The sequence below is a fragment of the Falco punctatus genome, assembly GCF_963210335.1.
Source record: "Falco punctatus genome assembly, contig: scaffold_41, whole genome shotgun sequence".
NCBI lineage: Eukaryota > Metazoa > Chordata > Aves > Falconiformes > Falconidae > Falco > Falco punctatus.
Window position 1 is genome coordinate 656,029 of NW_027660119.1, and position 22,839 is coordinate 678,867.

At 50.1% G+C, this 22,839-nt stretch overlaps 1 protein-coding gene and 2 long non-coding RNA genes across 3 annotated transcripts in view; all 3 read right to left on the bottom strand.

Moving 5' to 3' along the window:
• Positions 1-22,839, bottom strand: part of LOC308057930 — a 147,828-nt gene that overhangs the window by 121,275 nt on the left and 3,714 nt on the right. The window lies entirely within an intron of this gene.
• On the bottom strand, positions 13,330-17,643 carry LOC308057934 (ribosome-binding protein 1-like; the record flags this gene model as incomplete). Its single annotated transcript, XM_080411938.1, has 7 exons — positions 13,330-13,798; positions 14,594-14,712; positions 15,049-15,201; positions 16,214-16,336; positions 16,562-16,710; positions 17,256-17,324; positions 17,505-17,643. The coding sequence occupies 7 exons, from the start codon at positions 17,641-17,643 to the stop codon at positions 13,585-13,587; spliced, it is 966 nt and encodes a 321-aa protein (XP_080268064.1). The 3' UTR covers positions 13,330-13,584.
• LOC308057932 lies at positions 20,505-22,313 on the bottom strand. The gene is made up of 2 exons (XR_013925550.1): positions 21,943-22,313; positions 20,505-20,752 (listed from the first exon to the last, which is right to left on the bottom strand). It is a non-coding gene; the product is annotated as an uncharacterized lncRNA (long non-coding RNA).

A 22,839-nucleotide genomic window follows, 5' to 3' on the forward strand; every position in this document is an offset into this window, starting at 1 on the left:
GGGTTGGATGGAGGGGGTCCCATCCCATCCCATCCCATCCCATCCCATCCCATCCCATCCCATCCCATCCCATCCCATCCCATCCCATCCCATCCCATCCCATCCCATCCCATCCCATCCCATCCCATCCCATCCCATCCCATCCCATCCCATCCCATCCCATCCCATCCCATCCCATCCCATCCCATCCCATCCCATCCCATCCCATCCCATCCCATCCCATCCCCAGCACAGACAGTAGAATCTGACTGATGGTAAAAGCCTTATTGCAGCCTGATAGCTTGCTTGTGCTGCAGCAGCGGGTGCCCTCTGTGAGGCTGCCTGAGTTGGGCTCCAGCTACAGCAACTGGTGCCCAACGTAGCTGAGACAAGCGGGAGAACCTGTGACCCATAACAGACACGGTGAGAGGCGAGCTGTTGCAACTAATCAATATGGGTGTGTTGTGATATTTGTTGTCTGTCTTAACTCAGATCGCAACTGAAGAGGATGTGTATTACTTGTGCTCATAACAATCTCCAGGCAGGGTTTTTTCTTTTATTACAGTCCTGGGCATGCAGGCTTTTGCTACTATTCTGGTTTTGCTGTTCTCCTTAAGTGCCCAGTGAGGTTTGCTCTAGTATCAGTCATGGCAGTTAATGTTCTCTCGTTCACCTGTTGTGTTTTTAGCACCAGTTTCTGTAGGCGCAAGGGGTCTATTTTAGATCTTTGAGTCACCGTGTCGTGCTGTTGTGGTTTTTCCATTGGCAAACTGCTGCTGTAATTCCCTAAGGGGCTTCCTAGGTCAGGAGGTAGCGGATGGGAGCAGGTTGCCACCCTGGGTCAGTGGTGAGTGCTGGCATGTATCATCTGACCTAGAGCTGATGTCTGTCACCGCTTTAGCTCTGGAATTACTCTGAGACCCAGGGAACTCTGGTTCCCTTAAGCTGCAACCTTGGAGCTTTTCCAAGCAGTGGATGAAATTCCTGTCACAAGCTCTAAGGCACCTTAAGGAGAAGGGGGCACAGTCTGAGTTTTCCTCCATGCAGGTGTCAGGGAGGTACAGTTCTGAGCTTAGTACTGGCTGCTACTGGGAGACGCTTTCAAGTGATCCGAGTGCAGCTCTGGCTACCCAAAGCTGGACAGGGGTGGCAAATGCTGATGTAGAGTTTTGGTGGTAAACTTGACCAGCCTGTCTTAATGAGCAGGCATGTTCTTTGTTTGCAAGCACCGTTTAGTCCTGCCTAGGCATCCCGAAAGTTTGAAGGGCCGTGGTCACATCTTCCCTTGGTCACACACAATGAACGGTTGCCTATGCAGAGTTGCTTTTTAAGGAGCATGCTGTGGTTATATTTGCTCTGTTTGGCTTTGCATTTGGGAAATAATGTAACAGTTACAGCTGAACTGAAGGAGCACGATACCTGACGTGGCAGAGAAGGAGGTGCGTTTTACTAATTTTTTGATGTGCACCAGTTTGACCGCAAAATGACATTGTGTCAAAGCTTGTGGCCAAGTTCCGCTGTAGATGTTGACTTGGGGTATGAATGGCTCCAGGTGTGCTTTAGGAGAGCTCTGTTGGTGTAGGTGTGCTGAGTAATTGCTCTGCTGTGTGTGCAGCTGTTCTGGTTTGGCTTCCAGGCGTGAGCATGCAAAAGAAAACTCGCCAGTGTGGTCAGCCTTGCTGTAAAATCAGAACGCTTTCTGCTGCTGCCTGGATATCCGAGAGCCTCCTGAACGTTTCAGGCAGGCAAGAGATGTGCTCCAGTACGTCTGAGAGTCCACAGCTCTGCAGTTCCCTAGAGGGGCACTCACTACAGGTAAGGCTGTAAGATCGCAGGGCTCTTTGCAAGTTACGCTGGCGGAGTTTCTTTGGGTATATATTTGGATACATGTGCCAGCTGAAAAGGTATTGTTTGCTTTCCTGCTCAGTAAGCACAGGTCACTTGGGTGGTCATGGACACTTGTCATTTACTGAGGAAGTTTCCACTCGTTGGATGGAAAGGGAAACAGTTCAGAGGCACTGTTTAGGGTTTGGGGCTTTTTTGTTTGTTGTAACACCTGGAGTCTTAGCATTTTGTTCTGTGTTGTCTGTTAGAGAAAAAGTATTTTGAATTAGGAAATGTCAAGTGCTGAAGCAGCTAAGTGGCAGAACCACGCCTTGTCCCTAGTGTAGCCCTAATCCAAGGCTGGTTTAAAGCCCAGTCCAGTTAATCAGTGGGAGAGCAGAGAAACAACAGATGATCAAGTTGTGTACACAGGTGTTCTCAAATTCAGGTGTTTTTGGAAAAATTTGTCTACTGGAATAGTAATTGCTTGTTCAAAGACTTAAGTGTACTCGAAGGAGTGTGTGAGTTAAAGCAGGCAGAAAGAAGATCAAGATCTGAGGAGCAGCCTGGAACTGAGGAGATGAATCACCTGGGACAGTCAGGTGATGGATTTGCAGAACTGACAGGACCAAAGGAAACTCCTAAAAACTTCAGACGTTGACTAACGGTTTGAGAAGCATATCTAAGCTGTGCTGTATCCCAACGGTTTGAGAAGCATATCTAAGCCGTGCTGTATCCCAACGGTTTGAGAAGCATATCTAAGCCGTGCTGTATCCCTTTGCTCCTGCCACTCGCTGGGGTGGCAGCCCGGCTCTGAGTTGTGACTAAAGCAAGCCCAGTGGTACCCGCATCTATTTAAATTTCTCCTGGAACAACAGCAATCGCCGGGGCTTATCCGTAGGGCCCCACCATGCACCGCCCCCCCTGCACCTTGTGCCAGGGGTTCCCCATGCTGCTGCTGCTCCCTCCTGGTGGGCCGGGGGCACGGGCAGAAAGAGCCACCCAACTGTAAAGCTGTCAGATGCAAAGGATTTAGCCACTCGAACCACGCGGGTGCTTTTTAGTACGGAGGCAACGGGTAATAGCGGCTGGGCTGCGAGTGGGCGAAGGGCAGAGCGCAGGGCACCCCGCAGCCGCAGCGGGCACTCCCGGGCTCCGGTGGCGTAAACTGGGCTGAGACCCCGCCCAGTGCTCGCGCGGCCCCTGCTCAGCACGGGGCTGGTGGGGCGCTGCTGCCACCTGGCGGCCAGGAATTGGGTACTGCAGCCGCGCGCTTGGAGCGCTTGGTTAGGGTTAGGCGCCGGTTAGGGTTAGACGTCGGGGTCGGGTTTAGGGTCAGACGTTGGGCGTGGTCAGGGTTGGGGGTGGTCAATGGTGCTTTAAGGAACTCTCTCCTCATCAAACTATTTTCACAAAATGTCTTCTCCAAACCACCTTCCCTACAAGTGCCCTGTATAGCTGTGTGACCAGTCTCAGTAGATCAGTACTCTAACCCTAGAGGAATTAAATGTCGGGGAGAAGTGAAGGAAGTTTTATCTGGGAGACAAGGACTAACTCTAAACTAGCTGCTCCATTCTTCTAAATCATGAATAACTTCACATGCAGGGAACGCGTTTTCTGTTCTCTCTCTGACTTGGTATACTGGTTACACTGTAAACGGTCACCTGGCCCACAGCTCAGAGACCTTTGTACGCTGCTGCACATACTGCACAGCAAGAATCACCCTGCAACTGCCCTGGGAGGCTGGCTGTGCGCCAAGTGACCATTTTGCTTTGTGATGTGCTGTCAAAGGACATGGCACTGGAAAACCTATGAGATGGTAGGAGGACTGATGCGCCGCTCTTCCTTACTGGTTGAAGTTCAGCTGTCTTGGGGTTATGTAGATCAGAATCAACCTTGAGATCTGTACAAGAAGTTTAAAGGGCACAATCCGATTTCTCTTAAAACCAACAGCAAGTTTTTACTGACGTGACACTTCAGTGTTCTAGTCCTCCACAACAGAGCAAGAGATTGCCCTTCTCTGCAAAGGTTTTGGGAAACAACAAGTTTAGCTACACTCAAGTGATGTCTCTATGATGTAAAAAACACATTTACAGAAATCACTAATGGAATAAGGCTTTAAGTATCAAAGCTGCTGTTATAGTAACTGTTCTCTCTGACCATTGTAAGGCAAGAGCTGCCCCCTTTGGAGTCCCAGTTGCTGGACAGCTTCCCTGTACTTCTCTCTGCATTTACTATACTTCTTTGTGCATCCTGCAATTAAAAATGCATCCTTCTCTATTCCTCTGTCCTCAGAGGTTATTTATTGCTAATTCATAACTGTTGTGAAAGACTTGAGATACCAGAGATGTAATGCAGAAGAAAGCCTCCACCAGATTCTCTCTTTCCCTTAAAGCCTTTGTTTGTGCTACTCCACTCTGCACCACTGCTCAGAAAAACTCCGTGTATCAAAAGATGGTGAAACGACAGTCACGTATTAATCTAAAGCTTGGCTGTGTCCCAACACTTGTGTATATACTCTGTGCTACTCCACTTCCCTAACTTCCCGCCTGCCTTCCCTCCTACAATCACAGTAACAAAAAGATACACTGAAAAACTGGTTATCCAAGAATCTGGGTATGGTTGGAATCTGTTGCTGGGTTAAAACAACTAAAAAATTGTGACCGTTGGAAAGATGATAACATTAGGCATGCCATCCCAACATCAAACAGTGCCACAGACAAATAAGCAATGGGTCTCTCCCTTAATTCACATGCATATACAAATGTGGACAAACAGCACTTTTTTTAGGATAGGCAGGTGAACCTTGTTAGCTACTCCTTTGGAAGTAGTGTTTCAGAAGAGTCTAGTGCAATCAAGGTGTGACTGCTTTTAATACATGCTAGAAAGATCAAATTAAACACTAGGTGGAACATGCCTTGACCAATTTAGGGGGTGCTAAAGTACACACCACCTGAGCTGGCTTACAGCTGTCAAACACGTTAATTAGAGCTGACACGTTCAAAAGTCTTTAAATCGTTCACTGGGCATCTCTGCAGACAGGTTTTGTATTGTTCTTATTCTCTTCTAGAAACTGATGTAGTGTAGTCACTGCCCTACTAATGGTGGGATGAGCATGCATCACCTCTTCACTAGTGAAACTGCACCCCAGGAGAGAGCTGTGCAAATGCCGCTAGGAATGTTTCTGAACAATTACTGTTACAGCAATGTGAAACTGTGTACAGATAGGCCCTAGTCAGAGCTGTGTCTATACTGCAGTTTCAGATATGACTGCAAGTGCCCGTCTGCCATAGTTCAACGTTCCTAAATTAACACTGGTACTCTGAGAAGACATCACATAGGAGCTCCATCAACGCGGACCTACGTTTGTGTAGGGAATTCTCACTGAAGTTTGTGCTGCTGTGCTTTCTCTGTGATTGTTTCATGGACTACCTAGATCAACGCCGGTACAGGCAGGCAACTGTAACTTCAGTGTCACTGTGACCAGAACTCTTACATGGTCTCTTCTACCATGTACATCGTATTTGGACACAACATACTCAAAGGCATACGTACAAACAGTCACAGGCACAAGCAGAGCCTCCAGTGAACTCAAGGAGACAAATGCACATAAACAACTTTGCGCTCACTCCTCACTCACACCTCCTCCATGACTATGAATAAATGCTGGGTCAGGACCACATGAAGGCTTATCTTGTCTGAATTTGTTTTTCTTTTCTTTTAAATCTTACATTCCTAAAAAAGAGACTCAATGAAGTAAACTTGTTGCTGTGACTACACTGCAACAGAGTGCTTAAATCAAACAAAAACTTAGATGAGATTAAGAAAAGAATAACAAAAACTAAGTAAAGGGAATTTCAAAAAAAACATGTAAGCAGGCATTTACACGTTTGAATCTTCTCATGGGGATTTGAGTTCCTTGGAAGATGAGCAACTTTCCTGCTCCTTCCTTTGCATTGCTTCATAGCAAATGCAGCATGCTTGTGGACAAGAGAAGCTGCCTGCTGCAACTAGTTAGCACCAACTTTTATTTGTTTGTCAGACTTCCAAACCTGAACTTTTCTACATGTGGAGTCAGGCATTCCCATTTCTATTTCTGCCTATTTTGCATCACTGTGTGACGGCAGCAATTCACCTAGTGACTCCAGACTCAGGTTCTTCACTCGTGAAACAGAGAGAAAACATCTCTGTAAAGCAGAGCGGGGAAGTACTGCTCTTCAGGTGCTCACACTCTTCATTCATCTCCATCTCATACTATAGATTTCTATAGCTCTGTTTCTCTCAAGTTCAATAGCTCAGTCACTGAGCAAAACCAAGTAATTATGAGCCACAATGCACCACAAGCAGCAAATGCAGAAATGTCAGAGCATGCAGTTTGCGCATAATTTTCATGCCTGATGCCTAAAATTGTTCATCTAAACTCTTTGGAAAATACTTAGAAATAACTATTTTGTTCACAGCAGGAGAAAAAGATTTTGTTTGTCATACATCTTCCTTTTCCTAGCCAAAACTAATCTGCATCCAGACATGGCACAAAGCATTTTCACTCACTCTTCACACTCAACAGGCACACATGCAAATAAATACGTTGTCAGCACACACTTAGAAAACTACTCTGTACATAGTCAAAAAGTTTAAAGTTTTGCACCAAAAGAAAAGGATAAAAAGGCATTTTGAACATTGTGCTGTTTGCAAAAACTATTCCTTTCGTCTGTTGTCTGTAGCACAGAGTTAGCCATAGCTGCGGATAAAATGAGGGGAACAGTTACAGTCCTGTAGCACTTGACACACGCAGTAGTAGTGACAGCCTGGCACCAAGGGCCATCCCGTGTTAGACACAGACACACAGAGATGCACGGGCATGTGCACTCAGAGAATAGATTCTGGGTAAACAAGAAGGCTAATTTTTCTCTTTTTTTGTGCCCTGAAAAAGAGAGGAAGAGCTAAAATATCAAACCTGAGGTTCTGTGCATATCAATTGGTAAGAGACATGCTGCTGAAACATTAGTTTGGCTTTATGGAAGCAGTCATCAGAAATTCAGTCGCTAACATTTCAGCCATATGGTAACGTGCATCTCATCCTCAGCAGATGAACAGATGTGCCAACAGCTGAAGGGGCAAAAAGCTGGGTTCCAACACACATTTCATTTTTCACTACCTGGAAAAGACTTAGGAGGAAGTTGGGGCCAATTATGGAAAATGAGTAAGGCAGGAAAGAGATCTTCTTAAGTTCCTGTCTTCCCTTTTAAGTACATCAAGCATGCAGAAATTTCTCACACGTGCTTTGCACCCAGAAGCAATGCTGGCATTAGCCATAAACCACTGCATATAGGTTAAGGCTGCACTGACCCTCAAATAAAAAAGCCTAATCCATTGTAAATATGCAGAAGACACTCAGTTCTGTTACCACCCACTGCTTGCTACTTTCATTCAGTTTTTAAGGAGTCTGCCTCTGAGGTATGGTCTCTAATTACAATTACAGCAAAACACTGATTAGGATGCACATGGCAACATCATAGGAAACAAATATAAAATTGTCTTGACAAAGTAACTGAATGCATTTATTGGGATGGTATTGCTTTTAAATAGCCTTAATTTCCAAAGAATTATTACTTGCTAAAAAAAAGAACATCTTTATGGATCTTTAAGTTTTTGAGTGCAAGATTCTCCCTCTCTCTCCTGCTAATACCTGAGAGAGTAGACCTAGCATAACTCATCAGGGAATTTGCTGTATTTGACTGCAGGAATGCTCATTGTTCCAATATATTTGGGGGTTTTGTTGTTTACTACAAAGATTGTATGGGTTCTCAGTGAATGAATATGGAAATCAAGTCCCAGTCTGGATTAACCTTCAGACTACCACAAATACATTGTGCTTCTTGGAAGTAATCTGTGTGTTTGTACACACGTGCACATAAACACACACACACAGAGAGGCTATATACATCTGCAATTTTATACCTCATTCTGATCAGATTTGTAGTTTGCTTCATGAAATACAGTAATGCAAACCAGGCCACTCATTTCTCTCTGTAACATGAATGTGACCCTATTAGCGTCAACCTTGAGAAGCCCAGGACACAGTGCAAATCCAGGTAAACGGGCTTGGTTAGGGATGTTATATCCACTTTATTCTGGGCTGAGCCTCCATTCTTTCTCCTCCCTTCACTCCCTTAGTTTCCTGGTCCCCATGGCTAATGCTCATAGTCTGCATATGCCCCTACCGTTTGCTTCCATCCTCACAGAAGAAACACCCTGATGCCTGATGCCTAAAATTGTTCATCTAAACTCTTTGGAAAATACTTAGAAATAACTATTTTGTTCACAGCAGGAGAAAAAGAGAAAAACCCTATGCTGTTGCTGTCAGGACGTCTGGTGTGGTACACTAGGAGGAGGTTCTAGATACTAGAAGTCGTAAGGCCAACTCTGGGACAGCAACTCAGGAGTCCTTTCCAAAACGGCTGACATCTGTCCAGATCCTTAATTCTACTGAGAGAAAAAGGGGTTTAAACTAAATGAATCACCAAGGGGGTTTCTTTGGAGGAGTCTCATCAAGCACAGGCATAGGCCCCATCCTGCTTATTGTGGTGGCAGGAAAATAAGCAAGCAAGCACATTGTTCAAACTAAGATACAGTTTTGTGCATGCCCCACACCTTTTTGCACATTTTAGACCCGTTCAGCAGTGCAGTTTTATCTTCACTTTGAGCTGATGGCAGCCCCTGCTGCATGAAAGCCCCAAAATGGCTTCAGCAGCTGGAACACCTGTATCAAGACAAAGCAGGGAAAGAGATCTGCATGACCTACTAGAAACAGCTTGTGCTCCAGTGCCCAGACATGAAGATTCACATCATCTAAGAAAAAAAGATTCCCAAAAAAATGCATAAAACCAGCCCCAAATCTCAGCTGCAGGAGCAAGACAGCCTGCCCTTGATTATGGAGATCAGCACAGAAGTCTGTTTAACTCCCAGCCATCCATACTGAAAATTCCTCAGTATTTGCTTCCTGTCACATTCTTTGCAGAGCAGAGCTCGTATTCAAGAAGTCAAGGACTGTGGTACCCATAGTGCGTTCACAGACTCTGCAGTGTGAACCAGTTTTAGATTCCACCACTTGCCTCCTCAACCGTAACTCCAGAGTGGCTCAGGGCTGAGAGGTTCCCATCCCTGTTCCCTGGGTGTCTCAGCACCACCAGAGATGTTACCTTTGGTACCCCTTGCTGAGGATTCTTCTGTGCATTTTAACCTTTATCTCAGGAGGCAAACACAACATTTTACAGAGGACAGAGACACTCTCTCCCCTCTGTGCTCTTGTTCTGCCTCATGAGAACACAGGGATGATGGGTCCCAGTCTCCTGCTTATCAGCAGTCCTGGAAGTGGACACGGCTCCATGCAGTGCCCGTGGTCAACCGCCAAGTAAAACAGACAAGAATGGGCATGCCTGGGTGAATGCAGCTTTTTCTTCCATCTGGAGCTACAAGCCTTGACGATAAGTGTGTGACTGGGTGTTTTCATCCATAAAGAGATCTTCAAGACGTTGTTACAGGGAGTAGCTGACACATCCCATCTATCTATCTATGTCACTATGGTATCTAGGCACTGTATAATTTCACATTATAGCTGATTATGGAAAACATTTCCCTAGAAGACTGTTGGCCCTTTAGTAACACTAATGCCCTCTTTTGTGACATGCCCCGGGACTGTTACAAGAGCGGGGCTTGTCTGCACTAAGAAATTTACCATTAAAATTATACAGCCATTTCATACTGCATAACTCCCACTCGGGATGCTTTTCCAAAAGAGGCACTTTTCTGATCTTATTTGTGTTACTCAACTGGGGAAAGGCATTATTCTTTGGAATAATAATAGAGATCATGCTGTTACACCTACAGTACTTTAACTACGCTGATAACTGTTGTAACTTTTTTTCAAGCCAACAGACCTTTCTCAGTCTCTGTCATTCTCCATTCATCCAGTACTGTGCCACAGGAGAAATTCTGGAAATCCAAAGAAACCTGCAATGACAGTCTGTAATCTGAGCTTCTGTGAGACCAGGCGTTTTGGGATTGGATTTGTCTCCTCCTGGACTAGACAGGAAAAATCTTCCCCAGCTGATTTCTGCTAATACCTTGATCTGTGGCCCATCAATGAGCAACTTATTACAAAACCTACATCTTTGTATTTCAAGGTGTTTTGCTTTGGTTGGATGTACTGTTCATGAAAAGATCTAGGTGCCAGAATCAGGCTTTCAACATGCATATTTGCAATGACAAATTCAAAATTCCCTTTCCATTGATGTTCTTGGAGGCATCTTCAGACTTGCTGCTGCAGTCGCTACCACTAAATGCCACTAAATCAGTAAATCCATTTATTGAAATAGTCATACAGAGCTGCAGCAATGACACACAAACTCAATCCAATTCAAAGCTCTTCTAAGCAGAAGGAAATAAAGATTCAGCGCTGTTCTCTGTGAAACTTGAGTAAAAAAGGGTGGAAGCTTATGGATGTATATGGTAAAGAAAAGGCCATTCAGGGGACAATACAAATGAACCCTAGCAATAACTCAACAGGGACAAGAAGGTGAATGGTGTCCCACTCCTTTAGCAAAGCACTGAAAATACCTCTGGGATTGTCCAAGGCCCCTTGATTCAAGATATGTCTTTCCATCAGCTCTCTGAAATGCTCAGCAGTAACATCTGGAACCCCCATCCAATTATCAGATGAAATGCAGGAGGATCAAAGAGAGAGTTTCCCAGCTCTCCTGAGAACAAGCTGGAGTGTGGGATAATCAGCAGCTTCTGACTGCTGCTAACCACCTCTCACTCATTAGCATTTTCCCCCGGCCTCCCCACCTGCATGTGCAGTCCCCTCTGCCTCCAGAGTACCAAGGGCCCCTCCATGCGTGTTTCTTTAAACCTGCCTGTAACAGTCGCTGCCCTGACACATCCTACAAGTTTATAGCGGTCTCTTTTCTCCTCTCGCCATTAACTGGAGGCAACGCCTTTTGGGACATACTTGCACTGCTTGGGAGTGGGGATGAGGGCAACAGATGGGAGGGTTGGGGGGGGTCAGGAGCTCCAGGGATCCTGGTGCATCTCTAGACGGGTGACACCAGGCGAAGAAGGTCCCCCGTGGAGAGTCAGCCAATTCACGACAATCACACCAATATGGCTACGTGCCGTGCTCACTTTATTAAACAAACAGGTCGTATTTATAACTTAAACCGGCCGCCCACCCGACTTTACACACAGGTGATTGGATAAAAGACTCTGGCCATGCGGGCACCCGTGTCACATGCTGCAGGCACCTGATCAGAGTGTGCCAATGAGTGTGTCGATTCTGCGGTTCCCAGGACTTGCTCTGCACCTGGCTTCTTGTTCGTGCATAGCTTGTTTTATTTCTCACACTGCTTGTTCCAAGGACAATTTAAAGTTGCTCTGCAGCTTCAACTAACAGGCCTTGGTTGTCCAACCTGGACAACGGTAACATATGTCCTCGGTCCTTTAAAAATCCCTCTACACCCCTCCAGCTTTCCTGTCAGTCCCTTCAGGTACTGGGAGCTGCTCTAAGGTCTCCCTGGAGCCATTTCTTCTCCAGGCTGAACAAAACCAACTCTCTCAGCCTGTCTGCACAGCAGAGGGGCTCCAGCCCTCTGAGCATCTCCACGGTCTCCTCTGGACTTGCTCCAACAGCTTCATGTCTTTCTTATGTTGAGGGCCTCAGAGAAGACACAGCACTGCACGGGGAGGGTCTCACGAGAGCAGAGCAGAGCAGAGCAGGAGGGGGAGAATCCCCTCCCTCGCCCTGCTGGGGATGTAGCCCACGGCATGGTTGGCTTTCTGTGCTGCAAGCACACGTTGCTGGGCCAAGTTGAGCTTCTCATCCACCAACACCCCACAGTCCTTCTCCTCAGGGCTGCTCTCCATCCATTCTCTGCCCAGCCTGTGCCTGCGCTTGGTATTGCCCCAGCCCACACGCAGAACCTGGCACTTGGTGCCTCTTTCCTACTTTCCATTAGATCTAGAGATGTGGGTGACTTCCCTTCTACGGAACGTGCAGCAAGAGCACTATGTCAAATCAAGGTTCTCTCTCTTTGAGTTTCAAAATTTTTTCACAGATTGGTACTTGCATAACGGCTGCTTAGGAAAGAAATCTTTGCCCAGAGGAGCCTGCTGTGTGGCCCAGCTCCCAACGAGGTGTTCAGGCCTGGACATAACTTTTAATACCAAAGTGCAAACCACTTCTGTTTTGATGGAGTTCTGAGAGTTCCGACACCGTTTAGGTAACAGCATGAAATGTTGGCATGTGGCTGAACTCTGTTGATTCAATAGCTGGTAAATATTCCCTGGCCAGCCTTCCAAAAGTAATCTGCCCAGGGGGATGCAGGAGGCTTGGCAGCAAGTAAAGCAGGGCTCTGCAGGGTAGGGGGGTGGTTTCTCATTGAACGTGTCCTCAGGGAGACTGACATGTTTGAAGCAAACGGGAGGCTGGTGGAACAGGTGCACACAGCCAGTGTGCATGTTGTAAATAGATGTTATGATTGCTAGCCTTAGGCTCTGTGTTAGCAATTACTATATCCAAATATAAAAACATTGGAAAATATCAGAGCTGCACAACACAGGACAGCCCTGGGAAGCACAAAAGCCAGGAAACAAAACCAGTGCATTTACAGGTACCTTAACTCCGCATCTTCGTGTTACATGGTTTGCTGTTAGATGCTGGCAAAACAGAGTGTATTACCTCTGGAAGAACTAAATTCTGCAGCAGAGTAATAGTGAGTGCTGCTTATCGTATGGAGCCTTTCCCTCTTTGTAGACAAGTCAGCTAAGAAGTTAATTGTATTTGTGATTGTTTTGCTAAAAATGGTCTGGCGCTGGAGGCTGTCCCAGTGTGCCTCCCCAGCCGAGGGCAAAGCCGTGTCTTTTTGCTACTCTAATGTTGTTCCTTGCTTGATAATACTGCTGTAATGGTACCCAGTCATTTACAAGCGGAGCTGCAACCCTTTGCAGCCTGGGGTCAGATGAGAAGATGCCGACAAGTGATGTTACAAGGTGGGACAAGTGCTTGCCCCTGTGTCTCTCTCACTTTCATGCACTCTTCAGCCTTTGCCCTCAACACTGAAGTCTTTTGGCCAGGAGGCTCCGTGAGGGCCATGGCTGCTTCTGGAGTGCCTTGTGCAGAATATGTAACAGATAGTAAAAATTATTATTGGTAATGAATTATTTAAGATTTTGTTACTCCCCTGTTTTCCTTTTTCCCGACGCAAAGTTTCCCTTACTTTCTGCTATGAGGTCCCCCTTTTTTTAACTTATTACTGTGAGATTCTGCCTTATTCCGTCCTGCCCCCCGCTTTCCATCGCGAGGCCTCCGGGCTTTTAATAGGATTTGGCAGTAACCTTGGTTTGCTCGATCTGCCCTCAAGATCGCTAGCGACCACCCCTTGGTCAGCAAACCCCCTTCCCAAGGTACCTTTTCCTCCTGGGGACTACGCTGCTCACCTGACGTCTCCATGCATCTTACCAGCCTCGGTGGCCACAAGCCAGCGATGCGCCACTGCTCCAGCGGCGTGCTCAGAGGCTCTACCTGGGAGGTGTCCTTTAAACACCCCTAAAAAACCCAAATCCAGCCACACCCCGGTGACAACAACAAAGCCACAAGCTCTACCTCCTGCACCAAGGGCTTCAGAGTCGAGAGGGAGCACCCACATCCTCGTGAGCACCCGCTGGCAGGGGCCACTGGGTTTCCTCTCTCACCTGAGGCTACCACCCAGCACGGTGCACCACCTAGGCTTCCCCCCCCACCCTCACACCTGGGGGGAGCAGGTTTGCAGGCGCTTGCCTGACCTGCAGCTGCTCCATCTGCCTCTCCAAGGCTGCCACTTTCATCTCCCAGCTCTTCCTCAGCTGCTCCTCTTGCTGCAGCACCTCTGACTTCTCAGAGAGCTCGTTCATCAGCTTGCCGCACCACTCCTGTAACCTGGCCACCTCAGCGTTTTGCCTGCACCAACAGAAGCAGCGTTATTCCAGCCCGCAGGCCAGTCAAGCATCCCTGGCGTTACCCAGGGGGAACACATCCTCCTGTGGGCCTGATAACAGGGCTTGAAACATCTCAACGGTTGTGTTGGCCTGCTTCTCGGACATGCCTGGTCCTTCAGGGATGGGGTGGAAGGAGCTGACACATCAATTTCAAAAGCTCCGTTTCCATCACAGGAGACATTCCTTTCTCATGAAATAGAAGACGCAAGGGTCTGTGTTCCCAGACACAGGAGAAAGCACTCTAAGCAGCTGGAGTCTGCTCTGTAATTAATTGACCACTGTTAATCACCAGCCATTTCAGACTTTCTACAAAAAGAGAGTGCCAAATTCTTCCCCTAGCTCCTGGTTGTTCTGTATGCACCAGGCAGGTCTCGGTTCTCTGCGGCACCGCTCCCATCAAAGAGCCAGCGACATTTCTTCTGAAGTTGGTGAGCACAAGCTCTCCGAAGTGTGGAGAAATGCTGCAGCGCCTTCTGGTCCCCTCTGCCCCCTCCGCTAGCATCAGCACAGGTGACTCCAAAGCAGAGAGGGCTTCCCCTGCCCTTCCACTTGGGAAAAGCATCCTTGTTTCCCCTGCCAGGCCCACAAAAGCCATTTGGCAATCTCTTCCTCACTCCCTCCTCTACCTCCACTTAGCTGGGGCATCTGTAGAAGCACCCTCAAGAAAGAGGGTGGCCAATCATGATGGACAGCCACCCCCAGGGCTTGCCAGAGGGCGGCCCCAGGCTCTGCCCCCCACCCCCACCCCTAGTCTTACTTGCTCTCCATCTGACTTCTGATCTGGCAGAAGGCATCGCTCAGGATGGAGTTCTCCTGCTGCAGGCGAGCCAGCTGCGTGTCGGGGCCATTCTCCAGCTGCTCCTGCAGGGTGCAGATCTAGGGAGAGACCAACAGGGGTTAATGCCGCCGCTGCCAGCCCCTCAGCTCTCCCCTGAGGAGCCCACTCCATGGGCAAGAGGGACTGGCAAGGAAGCCACAGCGAGGTGTCTGCTGATGCTGACAGCCCCTGCGGCTGCTGCATCCCGTGAGGATGCTCCCACATCCCTCTTCTAGCGTGAGCACCACGGCTCAGGAGCACTGCGGGGCTCTCGCCCCTCCCCGAGGCTCTGGTCCCCTCGTCCACCTTGGTCTTCTCCAAAAGACCAGGCAGCTGCCACCGAGGGCCAGCCGGCAGCCAGCGGAGGAAGCTGCAGAGCACTGCGTGGGGCTCACCTTGCCCTGCAGCTGCTGCGTTTCACTGACATGGTCCTGGTAGCTGGCCTGCATGCGTGCCTGCACCGCTGCCATCTCCTGCTCGCGGGCCAGCAGCTGCTCCTTCAGCTTGCCCTCCAGGGTTGTCGCCTTGGCCCGCTCGGCCGCCAGCTCCTTCGAGGAGAGAAACCACCCGGTCAGTTTCAGCGTAGGAACTTCCCTGCTTTAAGGGGACTCGAACCAAGTGGCCTCCTAGCTCAGAAGACTTTAAGAAGTGTAACCCTTTCGGCGCTGCCCCCAGGCCCAGCTACACCGTCCGCACTTACATTTCCTCCTGCATTAAGCTTTGGGCTCAGTGGCCACTGGATGCCACTGTTGTTCCACATTGGGCCAGCTAAGAGACAGGAGTGAGGGCCTGGAATTTTATTCCCCTCCCCGGCCCCAGGATCAACATCATCACATCAAGTTTGCGGCAAAGCAGGAAAACTAAAAAAAGAAAACACCCCCACAAATGAAACACAGACTCCCCCTCCACCCCCTGCCAAGGCAGGGATGCTCTCTTGGCCGGCTGGGTGATGCCGTGCCGCTGCCCTGGGCTGCCTGCACAGGCCGGGGTTTAGCACAACACTCAGTGCACAGGGTGGCTTCGCCCTCTCCTCTCCTGCCTGCAGGCAGATGGACCTGCTGCAGCAGGGTCCTGGCGGCTGCGGGGCAGGAGGTGCTGAGCACGACGCGCCGGGGGTCCCTTCTGACTTCAACACCCAACGAGAGGTGGAGGCAAGGGGCTGAGTCAGGCAAGGGGGCTGTAAATAGCACCAGGCTCCTTAAAAAGGGACTGTTCAACACCTTCTCAGCTCAGGGGCTCTGCCAAGAGATGAGAAGGGCTTTACTATCCTCCGTAGAGCAGCAGAAAGCTGCAGTCTCTTACGGGCACGGCTTTAGCCCGCTCCTGCTGCGGCTGCCAACAGGGCACGTGCCTCCCCGGGCTGGATCAGGCCCAGGAGAGGAGCTCAGGTGGGCATCTCCTCCCCTTTTTGGGGAGAAAACAGCAAATGGATGAAGGGCCCAGAGAACCCCTGGGCTTCACCTGCAAGGGCGGGTAAGACGCGGGGAGAGGGAGGCACATGGCGAGCCGTGAGGCGCAGAGCCTGTGCCAGGGGTGCCGGGAGGGCTGCGCGGCACTTACCTGACTCAGCTCCTCCACCTTGTTTCTGGCAGCGGCTGCAGCCTCCTGCTTAGTGGCGAGCTGCTTCTCCTTCTCCTCCAGCTGGCGTTTCAGGACAGTGACAGGGTCACCCTTCTGCTTGGCCTGCCGGCACAGGGTGGCACATCAGCGGGGACCACCACCTCCGCATCCAACCCCTCCACCCCACATGCACAGGGTCCTGCCCTCTGCTCCAGGGGAAAATTCAGCTCCCGTCTCTAAGGCTGACCCTCGGGGGACAGCCTGCCCGAAAACGGGCTGCCTTCGCCCCTCCGCACCCCCGGAGGCTTGGCCCAGCCCTGGTGGACACGACGCTGCTGGCAGCCCTACCGCGTGCCAGGTGTCCTGGACGATGCCCGCTTTCTCCGTCAGGATCTCGATGAGCTGCTGGGCCTCCCCCTCACTGAACACCATGCTGCTGACAGTGGACACAAGCGTCTTGTAGGGCAGGTAGAGGGGCCCATCCGAGTCCGCAGGTGCTGGGGAGGAGAGAGGAGGGGTTGGGAGCGCTCGAGCCAACGGCAGGGCTGAGTAGCATCACCTCAGTTGACTTCAACCCCATAACTGCCATTTCACGCCAGCAACCGCCCAGATGTCCACAGCCAAGTTTGATACCTCTCTAACTGAAAGCAACGTGACGAGCACTGGGGACGGTGCCCACCACAGACAAGCGTTCCCTGAGCCAGCTGCCACCTCTGCCTGGCTCTGCTACTGCTCCTGCCGCCCTGCCACCGCCCTCCATCACACTGAGCGATTCCAGACGGAGCTGGGCACGCTTTGCTAAAGCCAGGGAGCAGAGACATGGTGGGCATCAGAAGCTGGACTCCATCGTGACACAGCCTCGCTGGGGGACTGTCGCTCCACGCAGCGGTGCCAGTGATGCAGAGCAGCAAGGTCATCTCCTGCCTTTCACCAGGCAGGTTCGTTCCAGCTCTTTGCTAAGGGAACGAGATGACTCCAGCCCTTCTCCGATCCCTCTGCCGGCTTACCCGACGGGGATATATGCAGAGGAACTTGGCCTTACCTGGCTCGCTCTTGTTCTTGGATGCAGCCACCTTCTTGACAGGTCCATTATGCTTCTGCTCCTCATGGGCTGGAAGAACATTGCTTTTCTTTATGGTGACAGAGCTGACCACTGGAGCACTTTGGTGCGCCTCTGGGACCTGTCCATTAGGTTTCTCTTGATTTTTCTTTCCTTTTCCTTTTTTCTCAACAGCTTCCTCTTTCTTCTTTTTCTCTTTTTCCTTCTGCTGAGTCTTCTTAAGCCCTTTGCCTTGCTTGGCCAAGGCCTCCTCAGAAGGACGGAGGACCTTCTCCATGAAGGTGAACACCAGGAAGATCCCGATGGCCAATACCACCATCAAACCTCCAAAGAGCACTACATTCAGCATCTGAGGGTCATAGACATCCATCCTGCCTTATTCTTCTGTGCCTGCAAGACACCAGAACAACAGTTAGTGGGGAAAACAAAGAGGCGCAACGGCCTCTCTGTGAGCAGCGAGTTTCCCATGTCCATCTGTGTTGTGTGGGCAACCTGCTGACACCCCCCACCCCCTCCCAGGTTTGCGCTCCTCCGCTGCGCTGCCTGCGCACGGTGCTCCAGCCACACCGCAGGGGCTGCTTGCACTGGCTGCAGCAAGCTCCAGAAGAACCAAAGAGGGGGAAGAAAAAAGCAGGGATGCAATCAGAGACAGCCACGAGCAAAGTGCCCATGCCATGTCCAATGGGACGCTTTTGCACGACCCTGGGCAATACCTGCAGCCCTGCGGCAGTAAAAGAGCCCGTTTCCAGACTGCCTGGTGCAGTTTGGCCAAGACCTGGGCTCTCCCTGGGCCACCTGCCTTATCTCTGCACCCAGGCGCAGGTGGAAGTGCATCCAGGGTCTCAGCTTTGGAATAAAACACCCCCCTGGAAGGGGAAAGCATGCACGGGAGAGCTTTCCCCAGCTTTGCAACAGCCCTGGCCGCCTCCCTTTGCCACCCGCACCCTGCAGCACTGCTGGCCTCTGCCCAGCCTGGCAGGGAGGACACACAGTGACCACATCCCACTGGGTCGCTGCTCCCAGCCTCCAGTGATGAGAACCACCCCAGCAATGATGCTACAGACGCCACACAGAGAACCAAGACGCTACCATCTCCTTGCAATGCAAACACCAGGAAAAGGCCTAAGTTCAAGCCAAAAAAAAGCAAAAGCATGGTCATTAACCATCTCATCTCCCCAGCAGATGCCCACAGGAAGAAACGAGACTTGCAAAGGGAGCACTGGATGTGGTGCTTCTCTTTCCACCTCTGCTGTTAACTGGTGGGCATCCGTTCCCACCCTCCTCTCCACGCTCAGGTTCTCCACCCATAACACACGGAGCCGCAACGGAGACTGTACTGCCTGGTCTGAGACGTGGCAGGCAGGGTGCAACCCCACGCGGAGGAAGATGCTGCTGCCTCCACTCTTCTTAATCGCTAACCGAACCCCGTCCCGAGTCTGGAAGCCAGTCTCTTCCCCGCTGTCCCACTCGTGCGTTTCCCCCATGGGCATCACCTCCACGTGGCTCACAACCCCCCCGATGCTGCAGTCAGGCAGTTCATCTGCGCAGGGGCACTCCCCAGGAGGTGCCAGGCTGCGCTTTCTCGTGATCAATGCATCAAGCCCTCGGCTATCAGAAGTTCCCATCCCCGCGCTTAACTGTAAACATCATTGAATTTCCTCTTTAAGAGGTTGTGGGCTGGGGACGGAGGGAGTGGCTGGAAAGGGAGGAGGCAAAAATAAGAATAAAACTAAGGAGATCAGCATCTTTTCAAAACCTCAGTGCTCACAGGGAGAGACCTCAGAGCCTTTCCCTTTCTCACAGCCGACAGCGGCGAACTCACTCACAGCCGAATCTGCACTGGTGCAGCCAGGGGGTGACAGTGCAATGGAAACATCGTCTCCAACCCCCAGGGGGGTTGTTGAGGGCTATTTCAATCAGCAGCCCAGCTCTCCCTGCCCGCCTCGCCAAGCATCCCAGACAAAGCAGCAGAGAGCCGGCAGGCGGGCAGGCTGCCAACGCCAGCTGGAACCAGCCTCCCTCCGGCAGGACCAACTTTCTACACCAAGGCACCGCGCGAGATCCCAGCTGATACTACAGGCATCGCTATCCTGGTCCATCCCAGTCGTTTGGGATTTCAGCGGCCTCAGCCGGCTCCATCCCAGCACAGCTGGTGCCAGCCCCCTCCCTCCTGACAACGCAGCATCACTTTGGGATGGTCCCCATCGGGACAGAGGGATTATTCCTAACCTGCAGGGTGAAAAGGGATGGATTTCCTCTTCCTGGCAGGAAACAGAAACGAGGGTCCAGAGAACATGTACCCACGTCCTTCTGCTGGCTTTAGGGCCAGACCAATGTGCCCCGGAGCTGACCGGGGCGGAGCTGAGCACCCTGCACTCCTCACCTAGCAACCCCAACAATGCGCTGGTACCAACAGAGCTGCTGACCTCACACTGCCACCACGTCAGACTTAGATCAAAATTCACCACTCCAGCTTAGGGCAAGGGCATCACTGACGGCTGGCAAATGCTCTCCAGCCCCGTCAGCTGCTCCCGCCACCTCCCAAAGCAGCTGGATGCTGGATTGGCCTTTGGTTTTTGGTTGTGGATGGCTGGGTTTTTTGAGATACTAGTGAGAGATGAGAACTTCGTAAGTGAAATGCCCCGTGATGCAGCTCAAATGAGCTCTGGCTAAAACTTACACTGTCTGACTGAATTTTAGAGGCACTAGAACTGTGCGCAGGACAAGAGCAGGTTTTGCAGTGTCTGTGACACCATAGCTGTACCATGCAGAGCAGCACATCTGCACCATACAGGCTAGAAACCATTAGATTCCTTCTAGAGCTGCTGCTGTGGCAGAGGACGTTCAAGCCTGTGTCTGTTGAAAGACATGATCTCAAACATCCTGTGCAACAGTAGTAATTAACAATGCGCTTGATTTAGAGATGTGGTTGTGATTACTCATTTCAAAGGGCATTGCATCTCCACGTGGAGAAGCAAAGTTCTGTTCAGCCTGTCAGACACCGTTAACCAAGGAGTAAACATGTTGCTGCAGCATTCAGAGATTTCATGCTCAGTTGGCCTGGCTTGTAGCCAGGGAGCGCTGACCCCCTTCAGTTCCTCCTGCTGCACTGGGCCAAAATCTCGCAGCCTGCAAGACAGACAGGATCGTTGTGCAGCAGTGCCAGCCTTCACACGACAGCTGGCCAGTGGACTCGAACTAGCCAGGGAGGCTGTGCTGCACAGGTGGAAGTTAAAAAAAAAAAGAAATCCTGAAGAAATTCAGCTTTTCTCCACATCAGACGGGCTTGGGTTGGGCTCCCTGATCTCCAAAAAAAGAATCCATTGTTGATCCCTTGGAGCAGCAAAGCCTTTCTGGTCTCTACAGCCCAGATTCTCACTCTGATTCTTCCACCCACCTCTCCAGAGCCAGCGGGAGCTGAGTCAGCCATTGGAGCCTGCCTGCGTGTAGCTTCCTCACCCGCCATACCCAGGGTAGCCCTAGAAAGGAGAGATGCGCTCCTGAGAGAGCCCGCAGTGAAAAGGGGAACAGTCTGAGCACGGATGTAGTGAAAACGTTCTCCCCGGTATTTCTGCATTGCTATTTGGCGTGTAGCCAGAGGTCTGCTCTGACACACGTCAGAGAAAACCATCCAAATGCCTAAGCCAAGGCAGGGCTTACCTGCTTGGTGACCCGATTGCCTCTTCTAATGTTACTACCAAGTACATTTGATTGATTACTAGCATGCTGGAATACCACATTGAGTGTTTTGCCTCTTTTTTTAGGCATAAAGCATGAATGCCAAGCAAATGGGCCAGAGGACCTGCCCCGAGCTTGCACTGCTGAGAAGCCAGGAGGCTCCCTGGTCGTAGCTTTTGAAGCAAGTCCCTTGTAGATGTCATGCAGTGCCACAACTCTACAGGCATTCCATGTTTTAATAGATCAGTTATGTAAAGCAACCACTCTAGGCAAGGGTTTCACTAACTGCAGGGAAGCTGTCTGGTAGAATAAAGCACATTTTGGAGATGTAGCTCGTATGTACAAATGACCCTCAACAAATCAAATCTAAGGATTTCTCTTGGTTTATTAGTATTTGCACTGGTTGTCCAGCAGCCCAATACTGTCCCCAATGGATTAACACTAAAGGTCTCCAAAAATGTTGGTCCAAAGCTGCAAAGTGTCAATGTATCATGGGATGAAAGGGGGGGGTGGGGGGTGGGGGGGTGAGAACAAACTGGTTCCTGTTCTTAATTTTCTTTGTTGTAAAAAGCAAAATTCAGTCAGTCTTTTTGAGGCTGCTGGTCAAATGGCCAAACTCAGAAACAGTTTCCCCTGTAACCACTTTATACAAAACTGAAAACCTGTAGTGAAAGTTAGGCTAAAACAACCTGTTGGCACAAAAACTGGGTTAAATTCTTAGTGCTAGCAGTTGCAGAGCAGTACTAATAAAGGCTAATCCTGAAGTGAAACAGACATAAAATAGACACATTTTTCTGGAGAAATAGTCCTAATCCACTCTTGTAAACTCACGGTGCAGTAATAATATTTAAAGGTTCACTTGTTCTAGAGGTTCAATGTTCTTGTTATGAAGTGCCTTGAGTTCTCCTTCAGCCTGAGGGATTCTATCAACTACTTTTCTGTTGACATAGTTTAATTTAGAACTACCTTCGTTTCTCTAATACACACTTACTAGCGGGTCAGATGCTTCTGAGGCTTCTACAAATGCAGATACTTCTATCAGAGTGCTCCAGTTCTATGGGTAGTACAGTGAAAAGAAACCACATCTCAAAAAGTGGTATTCTCAGCCTCAGGCTTTGGTCACTTGGTCCATTTGTTCATAATCACTATTGATCTAACTTGGTAGAACCAATCAGCCTGACTAATATGGCTTGATCTGGGCTTTTTGTCTGTTAGCTTCTTTACTTCTGTAGAAATGCATGGAAATATCACCTAGACAGTCTGACCTGAAATTGAAATGCCTTTTGTATGGGGGGTAGAGAACATTCCTGTGCCAGCTCCAGAGATCTTAAAAGGCTTCCACGTTTCACTGGTGGTTGCTTAAAGCTGTTTCCTTTGTGCGGTGTGTACATGGGAGTTGCATAGTTTTCCTCTATGTCTGTAGAGAAGAAAAAAGAAAAAAACAAAACAAACCCCTTAGCCTCCCATGCGTTACTGGGATATGTTCTGTGCGTGCCAAATTCAAGTAGCCTAAATAAATGGGCTTTCCCTTCCCTGGGTCAGTGAGTGATTCCTCTGCAGCCTGCGGATTAGCCCTCCTGCAGCGGGGCCAGCGCTGCCGGCTGAGCGTGCCAGTGCCCCGCATCAGCCGAGGGCTCGGGAGGCTGGTAAGTGCCTGCTGCAGCTGCCGCACGGGAGAAAGGATGGGGGTACGGGGCGGGGGGAGCAGGCTGGAAGTAAGAGCTGGTGGAGGTGGATGGAGTGGGGTGCGGGGAAGCAGGTTCACCTGCCTGCTGAGTGACGGCCAGCCTGCCGCGGGCTCTAGCTCCCTGGCAGCGCCTGCTCTCGGCCCGGGGGGCTTCAGACCCAAACGTCCACGCCTTGGGGAGCTTCCTGGGAAACTTGTTGC